Below are 13,268 nucleotides of genomic sequence, written 5' to 3'. Positions count from 1 at the left end.
GAACATGTTCTGGATGGGGCACTTCCATGTCCATCATGAAGAGTGGATCTGTAGCACCACTACTGACAGAGCTGGCCAACCAATTCGATTCATTCCATGTAATGTCAAGAAACGGCTGAAGGCATTGGATACTGCAAACATTATGGGCCTGACAACATTACAGCATTTATCCAAACTAGGCCTTGGTGTTCTAGATTCACCAGCTAGGGGAAACAAATTCTGTGCCTATCCTGCCAAACCCCATCAGATTCCTGTATGTTTCAATGAGATCGCCTCTGTTAATCAATGTATAGAGCACTTCCGTATCAGGTCAGAGGTTGTGGAATCATTGCAGATATCAAGGTTGCATTGGTTTTTGTGTGCCTGTCAATAATCTACTCAAAGATCACAGCACTTTAGTACAGTAGGGTGGGGATGTTGAAAGACCAAGATATAAAAATCATGGCTTCATTATGTTAGCTGCTCACACCAAGAATTAATAAATGTAAGATTGCTGAGCTGTGTTTCAGTCAGTAGAGGTGAAATTCAGCTTTGGCAGGGCACAAAATGGGGGGTAATGGATTGGCGGCCCCTTATGCACGGTCCGATTTTCATTTCCAGTAGGTGCTAAGTCTTAAGTGTGGGCCATTTTACCTGCATACAGATCTGTAATGCACTATGAAAAACATGAGTAGTTCATTTTTTTTTACTGCTGGAGGTAACAATCTCTGAGAATCTTGATTGCCATTTTGCAAGTAGATTGTAACAGTGATAGACCCTGCCATGGATTAGCAGGGTGGTCTGTTTGGTGTCTGTTTTGAAACTGGGATTACCTGCACTACATTAACTTAATTCCTTTTTATATCACAAAAGATCCCTTGAGATTTAAGACATTGTCCAGGTTTGAAATCTTGGAAAAGCATTTGTCCCATCAACAAATTACAAGTTATTAATGGTTCCTTGATTCTTGTCTCTTTAATTTCTCTGTGAATGTTGCAATAGTGATTTAAAATGAGTTAGAATGGAGTGAACATATAAGTGGAACATTCCACTATCACCGCCTTAGATTCTGAGCCAACTGGATGATTTAGATATGATTGCTTTTAAAGAGATGGTAAAAAAACAGCTGAAATAAAACAAAGACCATTTATCTCACTGAAAGAGGAAGGTGGTAATTCTGAGGAGGTTGAATCCTAATTGTGATACCCAGCATACAATGGTGATTACTACCCTGCTTTCAATACAGTGGAATTTGAAAACTTCAAGCAATATGAGATGCTTGAACTTCTCTTGGACTAAAGATAGGACTTTTTTCTCTTATAATAGTATTGGAGATTTATCTGTCTGTTAAATAGTGCTGCTGCTGAATTGGTAGTTTGTTTAACACAGAAATTCCTAGCTTTGAATCCTGAAAGCAACCCTTCAATTAGTTTTACTACTCTCCGATTCAAATCATGTATCCAGATTACATTTCCACCGAGTGAGATTTAATAGGCAAGAAATTTTCATGATTCAACAAATTAATAATAACCCTACAGTGTCTTTTCATTCTTTTGGAGGAAGTAGCAACACTAGCTGCCTGTTAATAAGCATTACTGTTCAATGAAAATAGATATTGTACATATGGTTTGCTGTTGAAGCTGTCATCTAGTTTAACTGAATTTCAGAAACTTAATGCACTCAAATTACTGTCATGAGATTGATCAAGAATATGAAAATATAATGAATTAAAGCAATAGAGTTTTGTAGTAAATGGATTAGCTTTTTCTCAATTGAATAAAAATAACAAGAATGGTTATGTAGATTATTCACACCCTATTGTTACCACCTCGTCTCCGGGAATCTGACTCTTATTAGACTAATATTTGGTCCTTCCCATTTAAAAGGACACAGAATAATCCAACATGAACATGATTGTTAATTAAAATCAAACTGCAGTTTTTCATCTGTATAAGATTCCACTAGAGAGGACATGCAACACTTAATGCCACTTTAATATTGCATTTACCTGCTTTATGCTACCAGCTCATTATTTTTGTCAAATCAGGAGAGAAAAGTAAAACTCTTTATGTCCACACTTAACACATTCATGCTGCTTTACTAACTGCATCCAAGTGCCAGTAAAATATTTAACTTTAATGAAGAACCATCTGTACTTTTTATTAGTTTTGTGATCCTTAAAGCCAATGGAAACCTTTTAAGTGTGAAAGTTCGAATGTAAAAGTTTCTTTTACATGTCTGCAGTTGGATTGCAGTGAATGTTGAGAAAAAGCATGAGAGATTCTCAGAAAATGCTGGAAAAACTCAGTAGGTCTGACAGCATCTGTGGAAAGAGAAACAGAGTTAACGCTTCAAGTCTGTGTGACTCTTCTTCAGAGCTTCTTCAAAGTTAACTCTGTTTCTGTCTCCACAGATGCTGTCAGACCTGCTGAGCTTTTCCAGCATTTTCTTATTTCCAGCATCTGCAGTAGTTTGCTTTTATATGAGAGATTCTCATCCAGCTGGTCTTGGACCCAGTGCCCAATCCTTACCTGACTCCAATTATTTATTCATTTTGCACCATTCCAAAGCTAAAGGTACTTTCAAATATTGAAATCATTTAAGAGTTGTGCAGTCAGTGAAGAGAGACTTTGGTCTGAGCGAGACAGAGACTGAGTGAATATGAGTGAGTGTATTTTGGGAATTTGGTTCAAATTGGGAATTTGGTGCATAGGGGAAAGAGATGCTTTAGGTAAGATTTACTGCAGGAAGTAAAGTATGCTGAGTGGGGAGTGAAGGGCAGGGAGGAGGTGTTTTTTTCTTCTAATCTTTTTCAGCCTCCAGTTTTTGATTTCCGCTTTGGTGCAGCAGGAGCAGGTAAACAAGTAACTGGTATTATTAGTTTTATCAGTATTGTAAATACTGTATTTATTTATCAGTATTCTTACATTTACTGGCAATGCCAAAACCTATTGGGAGGTGCAGGCTTTATTAATTATAATTATTAATCAGCAATTATTAATTAATTAACACATATTAGAGATTGCAGGGCAGGTGATGTGCTGTGATTACAGGATGTGGGAGCTTCTGGATACTAGTGTGATCCACACATCTGCAGTAAGTGTTTGCGGCTGCTGGAACTTCGGCTCTGAGTTAATGAGGCAGATCAGGGAGGGGGAGAGCTACCTAGACACTTTATTCCAGGAGTTGGTCACACCCCTTAGGATAGAGCCTTCTGATTTGGTCAGTGGTCAGGGACAGGAGGGTGTGACTGCAAGTGAGGCAGGTAAGGGGATCCAGAAGGCAGGAGTGCAGAAGCCTAGGCCCTTGCGATTGTTGAAGCTTTTTCAGCTTGTTTGTATCAGAGTGATAGCTGCAGAGTGGATGAGCTAACTGACCATGGCACTGTGGTACCGGAAGCCATTCAAGCACCGTGAGTTACAAGGAATGTAGAGGTAGGAGGGCACAGTATAGTCAGAGGGATTGACATCGTTCTCTGCAGCAAAGAACTTGAGTCCAGACGGCTGTGTTGCCTGCCCGGTGCCAGGGTTCAGGACATCTGCTCGGGGCTGGAAAGGAACTTGCAGTGGGAGGGGGAGGACCCAGTTGCCATGGTCCATGTTGGTACCAGTGACATAGGCAGGACAAAAAAGGGAGGTTCTGCATAGCTTGGCACCAGATTAAGAAGCAGAACCTCAAAGGTCATAATCTCTGGATTATTACCTGAGCCACATGCAAATTAGTATAGAACAAATCAGATTAGGGAGATGAATGCGTGGCTCAAAGCCTGTTGGGGAGAAGTGGGTTCCAGTTCGTGGGGCACTGGCACCAATACTGGGGAAAGTGGGATCTGTACCGTTGGGACAGTCTACACCTGAACCGTGCTGAGACATTCTTGTGAGTCACATAACTAGGGAAGTAGAGAGGGTTTTAAACTAAATGTGGGGGCATAGGTACAAATTTGGGAAGATGTGGTAAATCAAAGAGTAGAGACAAAGCAAAAGAGAAAGGCATTATTACGGGAAATGAAAAACAGGCTGTGACAGGAAGGGATAGAGAGTAAAAATCTTACAGTAAATCAACACATGAAACTAGAGGTTATCAAAAGAATAAAAGGGTAAAACTAAAGGCTCTTTATCTGAATGCACGAAGCATTGGAAACAAAACAGATGAACTGAGAGTGCACATGGAAATAAATAAGTACAATTTAATAGCCATTACAGAGACATAGCTGCAGGAGGACATGGATTTGGACCTGAATATTAAAGGGCATAGGACATATAGGAAGGACAGGAAGGAAGAAAAAGGTGGAGGGGTGGCTCTGTTAGATAATGATAGAGAGGGATGACCTAAGTTCAGGAAACCAGGATGTGGAAATGGTTTGGGTAGAGATGAGAAATGGTAAAGGCAAGAAGTCATTTGTAGGAATAGTGTACAGGCCCCCTAATAGTAACCACTTGGTAGGATGGAGCATAAAGGAAGAAATAAAGGGAGCTTGTCAGAAAGGTCCGGCGATAATCATGGGAGATTTTAATCTATATATAGACTGGAAAAGTCAGGTGAGCAAAGGTAGCCTAGATGAGGAGTTCATAGAATGTTTCTCGGATAGTTTTTTAGAACAGCATGTTCTGGAGCCAATCAGAGAGCAAGCTATACTAGACCTGGTATCATACTGCAAGATGGAATTAATTAATGACCGCATAGTGAAGGAGCCCCAAGGTAGCAGCAACCATAATATGATTGAATTTTATATTCAGTTTGAGGGAGAGAGAAGTGAGTCCAAGACTATGTTTTTAAACTTAAATAAAGGCAATTCTGAGGGCATGAAAGTAGAGCTGGCTAAAGTGAACTGGCAATTTAGGTTAAGAGATAGGTCAATAGAGCTGCAGTGGCAGACATTTAAGGGGCTATTTCAGAATACACAGAATAGGTACATGCCAACAAGTAAGAAAAAGTCCAAGGGATGGACACACCATCTGTGGTTAACTAGAAAGGTTAAAGGTAGTATCAAACTTATAGAAAAAGTATGCAATTGTGCCAAGATAGATAGAAGGTCAGAAGATTGTCATTAAATACAGATTGAATGCAAGGAATAGCAAAGGCTGACTAAAAGATTAATAAGGAGGGAAAAATTAGAATATGAGAGAAAGCTAGCCAGAAATATAAAAACAGATAATAAGAGTTTCTAGAAATATTTAAAAAAGAAATCAGTTAACAAAGTGAGCGTTGGTGCTATAGAAAGTGAGTCTGGAGAATTGATGATGAAAAACAAGGAAATGGCAGATGAACTAAATAGGTATTTTGCATCAGTCTTCACTATAGAGGATACAAGTAACATCCCAGAAATAGCTATAAATCAGGAAATGGAAAGGAGAGAGGAACTCAGGAAAATTACAATCACCAGAGAGGTGGTACTGAGTAAATTGTTGAAGCTATGGGTTGATAAATGCCAAGGTTCTGATGGACTTCACCCTAGGTTCTCAAAAGAAGTGGCTAATGAGATGCATTGGTTTTAATTTTCCAAAACTCCCTAGATTCAGGCAAGGTCCTTTTAGATTGGAAGATAGCAAATGTAATTCCATTATTCAAGAAGGGAGACAGAAAACAGAAAACTACAAGCCAGTTAGCTAAACAGCTGTCATAGGGAAAATGTTAAAAGCTATTATTAAAGAAGCTGGGCACTTGGGTAAGTTCAAGATAATCAGGCAGAGTCAACATGGTTTTGTGAAAGGGAAATCATGTTTAACCAACTTATTGGAGTTATTTAAGAATAACGTGCTATTGATAAAAGGTGAACCTGTAGATGTACTGTACTTAAATTTCCAGAAGGCATTTGATGAAGTGCCACATCAAAGATTATTGCAGAAAATAAAAGCTCATGGTATGGGGGTAACACATTGGCATGGATAGAAGATTGGCTAGTTAAGCAAGAGTAGGCATAAATGGGTCTTTTTCAGGTTGGCAAGATGTAATGAATGGTGTGCCACAGGGGTCAGTGCTGGGATCGCAACTGTTTACAATTTACACAAATGACTTGGATGAAGGGATGGATGGGAAATTTATCCCCAAATCGCCGAGGGGAAAATCCTGCCTTTTGAATATTTTTAAGGCAGAGGTGGATAGATTCTTGATAATTAAGGGGGTGATAGGTTATCAGGGGTAGGTGGGATGCAGATTTGAGGTTAATAAAAGATCAGCCATGATCTTATTGAATGGTCAGCAGACTCGCAGGGCCGAATGGTCTACTCCTCTCCTTGTTCGTGCGTCCACATGTTCATGTAATATTAACTGTAAAGCTATTATAGTAGTGTTCCAATCAGTTACAACTTGGTAAAGTGTCAGTTCGCAATTGTGGTACTTTTTGGTCTGTTTGAGCCCCTGCTGTCTTGTACTTGACACAGATAGAATTTAGATGAGAAACCTACCAAACGATTATGAATTGTTGACCATGGTACAATTATGCTGACAGATATTACTGTTGCCTCTTACTTTAGGTTCTTAGGAAGAGTAGTAAACCAAAACAAAAATAGAAAAGTCATCTGAACATAATTATTTCGGTTTAGTTGTGAAAATTGACTGAAGTTCAAACCATTTTAGCTTTTAACAGTCTTTAAAGTTATTGGTGCTAAAAGGGGCCAAATGTTGATGTGGCTGGAATCACAACACTGAATCTAGGTGGATTTCCCTTTGGTGATATCCATTTGCTGATTTAAAACATACTTAATTTTTGTTGGCTTCATTCTTATGGGGCCTTGGATATGTGTGAAACTTAGCAGTCACATTCCCATATGCAATGCTCTGTGGTAGTTTGATGGCAATACATTCAATACATAGTGATTGGGAATGGGTGGAAGGCGACCTGTTTGATCATTTACAGTCTTATGTTGACATAGGTACTCTAGTTCTATAGCTTTTAAATCCTGTAAAGGGATTATTCATCGAGGTATGGTAGACTATGTTACTGGAATTGTAATCTAAGGCCCAAACTAATGATCTAAATACTTGAATCCAAATCCAACCTTGGCAGCTGGAGAATTTAAATCAATTAAATAAAATCTGGTATCAAAATCTAATATCACTAATTGTGACTGTGAACCTATTGGATTGTTGTCAAAACCTACCTGATTCACTAGTGTCCTTCAGGGAAGGAAACGCCCTGTCTTCGGTTGGTCCAGCCTATATGCAACTCCAGCAACACGGCAGTGTGTTTGACTCTTAACTGCTTTCTGAAGTGGCCTGGCAAGCCACTCCATTATATCCAGGAAGATGGCTCACCACCAACTTCTCAATGGCAATTGGGAATGGGCAATACATGGTGGTTACAATGCTCGCATCCTATCAATAATAAAAACAAAACCTCCAATTTAAATTTTTCACTTTATCGATCACAAAGTCATTGAAAAACATAAATATTAAAAATAAAAGCTTGCTAGGGACTGACTGCTTTTGTTTTCTCCTGAACCGTTAGCCTCAGGCAAAAGTAATTAACTAAATCTAGCTGTGATGCCCAATAACAATATGTTCTCATTCAATGTTACCATGTGAGGTGAAGGAAAAGTCAGGTAACGTTAGCTGGTCACCTGAAAGTAGAACTTACTCTGCCATTTTTCAGGTCTGGCAAGAAGTCTGATCAAAGCCCTGAAGGTACTGGATGGATACCTGAATAGTCCACTGCCCGAAGAGATTGATGCTAACTGTGTTGATGATGTCATTGTGTCCAATCGCAAATTCCTGGATGGTGATGAGCTAACATTGGCTGATTGCAACCTTCTGCCCAAGCTTCATATAGTGAAGGTAACCGATACACCCAATGTACTTATTTAAAAAAAAATTATCTTGCCCTTCTTAGCTTTTGAGGGTTGGAGAGGAATTTTCCAGTTTTGTTTTCAGCTCTGAATTGGCCTGTACTTTTATCTGATTTTCCACTTCCTTGCTAAGATTATCTGATATCCTATTTGGTTGTAGAGTTGGTGGCTGTCTATTGTGAAACACAAGGCCTGTAGGTGACTGGCTGAATGGTCTTATCTATTTTTTTTTTTGTCTGCAGCTTCTCATATGTTTATATGTATGAAATCCTAAATAAAGCAGTTTAGTTCAGTTTTGGCGTTATATCAAAATGGTAAATGCCAAATAAGTCACCACTATAGTGCTGATGAATGCATAACACCGAACTGCTTTATTTAGAATTGTTGTAACACTTACCAGAGATCAGAGCTCACAAGAACTAAGGGCTGAAATTGGTGTATTCCAGCAGCATAAAGCATATCAAAAGACAATGTTTCACTGTACAAGTTTTTATTTAGAATTCACTTGGAAAATATTGCCAAGATTTTTATTATCACACCAAGTAAAAAGAACAGCGGACTTGAAGAAACAAGCCTCTAGAAAGAGTTCAAGCTGTGTTGTTCTGCGAACAGTGGAAAGCAGTTTGGGCACAGTGAAAAATCAGCTGCAGGGTCACTATCAGCCCAGTTTGTGCTGCTGACATAGACCAATTTCAACCCTCTAATCTCCTTTACTTGACCCTAGATATTTATCAAATCCTAAGCTTTCGGACTTCAGAAAAGGTAAGGCACAGAACAACACACTGCCAATCTTTCTGTGCTAGGGCCCCAGCAATTTCCATCACTATGAAAATGGAGGCACAAAGACTGAAATTTCTATTCTTAATTAAGGAATAAACTGGAACTGCACAGTCCATTAAAAGGAGGAAATGCACCAAATGGCTCCTGCACATTGATAAACATTGTAGAAACATAGAAAATAGGAGCAGGAGTAGGCCATTCGGCCCTTCGAGCCTCCTCCGCCATTCTTTATGATCATGGCTGATCATCCAACTCAATAGCCTGCTCCCACTTTCTCCCCATATCCTTTGATTCCTTTTGCTACAAGACCTATATCTAACTCCTCCTTGAAAACATACAATGTTTTGGCCTCAGCTACTTTCAGTGGTAGCGAATTCCACAGGCTCACCACTCTCTGGGTGAAGAAATTTCTCCTCATCTCAGTCCTAAATGGTCTACCCCATATTCTCAGAATGTGACCCCTGGTTCTGGACTCCCCCACCATCGGGAACATCCTTCCTGCATCTACCCTGTCTAGTCCTGTTGGAATTTTATAGGTTTCTATGGGATCCCCCCTTATTCTTCTGAACTCCAGCAAATATATTCCTAACCGACTCCATCTCTCCTTATATGTCAGTCTGGCCATCCCAGGAATCAATCTGGTAAACCTTTGCTGCACTTCCTCTATAGCAAGAACATCCTTCCTCCAATAAGGAGACCAAAACTGCACACAATATTCCAGGTGTGGCCTCACCAAGGCCCTGTATAATTGCAGCAAGGAATCCTTGATCCTGTACTTGAATCCTCTCGCTATGAAGGCCAACATAGCATTTGCCTTCTTTACCGCCTGCTGCACCTGCATGCTTACCTTCAGCGACTGGTGTACGAGGGCACCCAGGTCTCATTGTACATTCCCCTCTCTCAATTTATAGTCATTCAGATAATAATCTGCGTTCCTGTTTCTGCTTCCAAAGTGGATAACCTCACATTTATCCACATTATACTGCATCTGCCATGCATTTGCCCACTCACTCAGCTTGTCTAAATCACACTGAAGCATCTCTGCATCCTCCTCACAGCTCACCCTCCCACCTAGCTTTATGTCATCTGCAAATTTGTAGATATTACATTTAGTTCCCTCATCTAAATCATTAATATATATTGTGAATAGTTGGGGTCCCAGCACCAGTCCCTGTGGTACCCCACTAGTCACTGCCTGCCATTCGGAAAAAGACTCGTTTAATCCTACTCTTTGTTTCCTGTCTGACTACCAGTTTTCTATCCATCTCAATACACTAGCCCCAATCCAGAATAGGATGTTATTTTTTCCAAGCTCTATAAATTTCCAGTGTTCACTCGTGCAACTAACAAAGCGTGGATGTCACAGAACTTTAGAAGAGAAGGTGAATTTCTCTTTTGAAAACCAGCCAGCAAGGCAGGTTATTGCAGCCACAGTGAATGACATCAAAGCAGAATCTTTTGGCTGACACGTATTCTGTTGCTTATCAGGTTGTAGCAAAGAAGTATCGGAACTTTGAGATCCCGACAGAAATGAGTGGAGTCTGGCGATACCTGAAGAATGCCTATGCACAGGATGAGTTCACCAATACATGTGCGGCAGACAGTGAAATTGAATCTGCTTATGCAGATGTGGCAAGACGGCTTTCAAGATCCTAGATCAATGACAGGGTCATTAAGTATCAACGCTAATGACACAAAATGGTTCTTATATCACAAGACTGCTTTTGATCACCTTGGTTATTAAACCTGAACACATTCGCTGGCATTGTAATATTTCAATTATCAGTTTTAGATGGTGTTATGCTTGTAAATAACAAGACAAATTTCTAATCAAGCACTGATTGTAGATTCTAGTGTGATTTTTTTTCTCCCTCTAAATTAATGAATGACACTGATTCATTCTTGAGAGAAGCTGCATGGAGCTTATTGCCTTATATTAAAATTGCAGCCAGCCTTTACATGTACATTTTAATGTCAGGAACTCCACACACATGTAGGGCATGTTCAAGGAACCAAATTAACATGGGAGTTTTGAGATTTGAAAAGTGCTGCAAGTTCTAAAAATATCCACAGCCATGTTGATTCCGATTTTTTTCTGAAGCTTAAGTTGACTGTAGAGCTTGGAGTTCAGAACTCTCAACTTTTGAGTCAATATGATAATGAAGTAAGTTTAGGCTGGTATGGAGCTGAATGGGGATTGCCCTCCCTGCCCCCCCCCCCCCCCCCCCCCCCCCCCCCCCCCCCCCCCCCCCCCCACCCCCCACCGCCCCAAGTCCACTCTGACTGCAAAAACTTCAGCTTTAAGCAAGCAGGATTAGAACTCTACTGACAACTGATTGGAACTTTTTTTAAAAACAAAATTCCTTAGCACAGTCAATCAGAAAGTAAATATTTCTTTTTTTTTAATGGTACCTTAATTGCATCTGAGAACCAGATCGGTCTTAAATGAATCGGATATGACAGCTTCTTCTAAGGCATACAAAGCCAAAATATTTAGTTATGCTTTTGAACAACGTTCCTGTTTCATTTCAAGGCATTTTAGTGTTGTATTTTATCTCTGCATTCAGCAGAAATATTGAAAGGACAGTTTCTAGTATAAAGACTTCCCATTTGTTTTTTACTTTTCAGTCTTGTTTCTGAGCTTTGACCACTTTGGATAAAGCAACTCTGAGGGCTAATATTACATTGAAACAAGAAGTAAATAACATGAAAAGAAAAACAATGGTCCTCTTTTATAGCTCTAACATTTTTTTAAAAAGTTCCAACGTTCATCACAGAATGCCGAAGAGGATTTGTTGTCAAGGGGATAGCCTGCTATATCCCATTATACCTTTTGTAAATTTTATTTTAAAAAAGCTGACAAATATAAATTTAATATTTTGCAGATAAAATTAGGCAAAAAATTGAAAATTAAATGTTTTTTTTTGTAATTTATGGGTTCAAATTATATGATATAAGTAATGAATATGTTGATGTGTCTTTATGAACTTTACTTGCCCACTGTTTTACTAGAAGATCAAGAAAAAGAATAGCCACAGCCCACAACATGTGAGCAGAAGCTGTTCTTGTAGGTGCCATCCTTATGGAGTAAGAGAAGTGCACAGAAAACAAACCTCAAGGCACAAAAATTTCAAGTTTGGGAAGGTTGTCCCATCTCGTTTTCCAGAAGGAGATTCATGATAACCGATTAGAAATAATTTAAGAATGTGGAATTTATTAGTAGAAACAAAACCAAGAACCTTTGGGTACATTACCCTCTATCTGAAAAATCAGTGTTCATATTAAGCATAAAGATTAGCAAAGAGGAGGAAGATATCTTTGTTCATTCGTACGGCTTAAGAAAAATAACATGAAAGTGATTAAATTGTGCCCTCTGGTGTTTTCTTTAAATAACTGTGGGTGGATTTGTAGGTAATTTGGACCATAATTTGCTGTAGCAGAGTATGTAACGGAGGCTGCCATTAGTTCGACTTGTCCTTGCTCATTTAGGATTTTATTTTTTTTTTTTGCATGGCAAGTTTCTGAAAGTATCAGCTGAAAATGTTGTAGTGGGTATCAGCTAACTGGGTGAACAGGTCAAGCAATTGTACATCGCCTTAACCAATCAGAATGTAAGATTGTGAAATTAACAGCATAAGAACCGAAAAGGAATTGTCAGTTTGAATGGGTGAATTCAATGCTTGATAAAGAGAAATAACGAGACCCAAATAAAGAATAGGCAGAGAGAGAGAGAAATAAAGAGACAATTTTTAAAAAATGTACCTTATAAAAATCAAATTGATGGCTGCTGAGCGGACACTAATTTATAAACATTCGTAATTTGTGATTGTCAGCCCAAGAGTTGCCTACTGGATGGTTGCTTCAGCAGATGAGGATAAAGCAAAACATTGTGGTTTAACTGATCAACGGACATGATCTAGGGAATTATAAATTCTGTCCCTTGTTGCAATTTTGCCAGATTTCAGCTGAAATGTTCTGATAGAACTATAGCAGTAGTACAGAAGACCTTCAGTAAAAGGTAGACAAGGAGTTGCATTCTATTTTACTACAAGTTGTCGCAGTTATAAATTTTGTATCCCATTTTTAGTTTTTTAACAAGATTTTTTTTTGTTGCATCATGAGAAACAACTGACCAGTGTGGGGCTTGTTACTCAATCTGCTCAAGCTAAAACTTTCTTCAGTTTTTCAAATATTCACACATTCACCAGAAACCATATGTACTGGTTTATATAAGTTGAGTTTGCTCTATTTAAAAGAAACTTTTGTTGCTGTTTCACTTCATATTATTTTAGTAGTGTTGATTCCATTGACTACTAATCACAATTAATTGATCACAATGTTGTACCTGGTATTTTTGTCTAAAAATGTCGAGCTATTCTTCAGGTGTTGGTCTCCTTACAGAAATAAATTAACTACATCACCACATAGCCTCTGTAGCTGGCCATTTCAGGCAGTGGTGTTTTCACCTTCATTGTAACTGATATTCTTCGTTGAATATACTAAAGAATACTTAATGAAGAATAGAGATAGGCACGAAAATATTATATTGGATTTTCCTAAATCAGCTCCCGCAAGTTCCTGGACTTCTGCCTGTCAGCCCATCCCTGCAGTTATTCCAGCCCACCTTCCTTCTGCAGCCAAGTTAGAGATGGGCTTTCTGGTGAGCGATGCAGTGGTACTGCACCAGTACACCAGAAGGAAAGAGACAGCATTAAGTAGGATAGA

At 39.0% G+C, this 13,268-nt stretch overlaps 1 protein-coding gene across 1 annotated transcript in view; it reads left to right on the top strand.

Annotated features, from left to right (window-relative positions):
• LOC121277993 (chloride intracellular channel protein 5-like) overlaps positions 1-10,375 on the top strand; it is a 69,953-nt gene extending 59,578 nt beyond the window's left edge. Inside the window, exons 5-6 of the mRNA XM_041187962.1 lie at positions 7,571-7,752; positions 10,032-10,375. Coding sequence (XP_041043896.1) covers positions 7,571-7,752; positions 10,032-10,199 — 350 coding nt within the window. The 3' untranslated portion in view covers positions 10,200-10,375. The remainder of the gene's footprint in view (positions 1-7,570; positions 7,753-10,031) is intronic.
• The last annotated feature ends 2,893 nt before the right edge of the window (positions 10,376-13,268 follow it).

This window comes from Carcharodon carcharias, chromosome 5 (assembly GCF_017639515.1).
Source record: "Carcharodon carcharias isolate sCarCar2 chromosome 5, sCarCar2.pri, whole genome shotgun sequence".
Lineage (NCBI taxonomy): Eukaryota > Metazoa > Chordata > Chondrichthyes > Lamniformes > Lamnidae > Carcharodon > Carcharodon carcharias.
The sequence above is the reverse complement of the archived record's forward strand: the minus strand, read 5'-3'. Positions and strand labels throughout refer to the sequence as shown.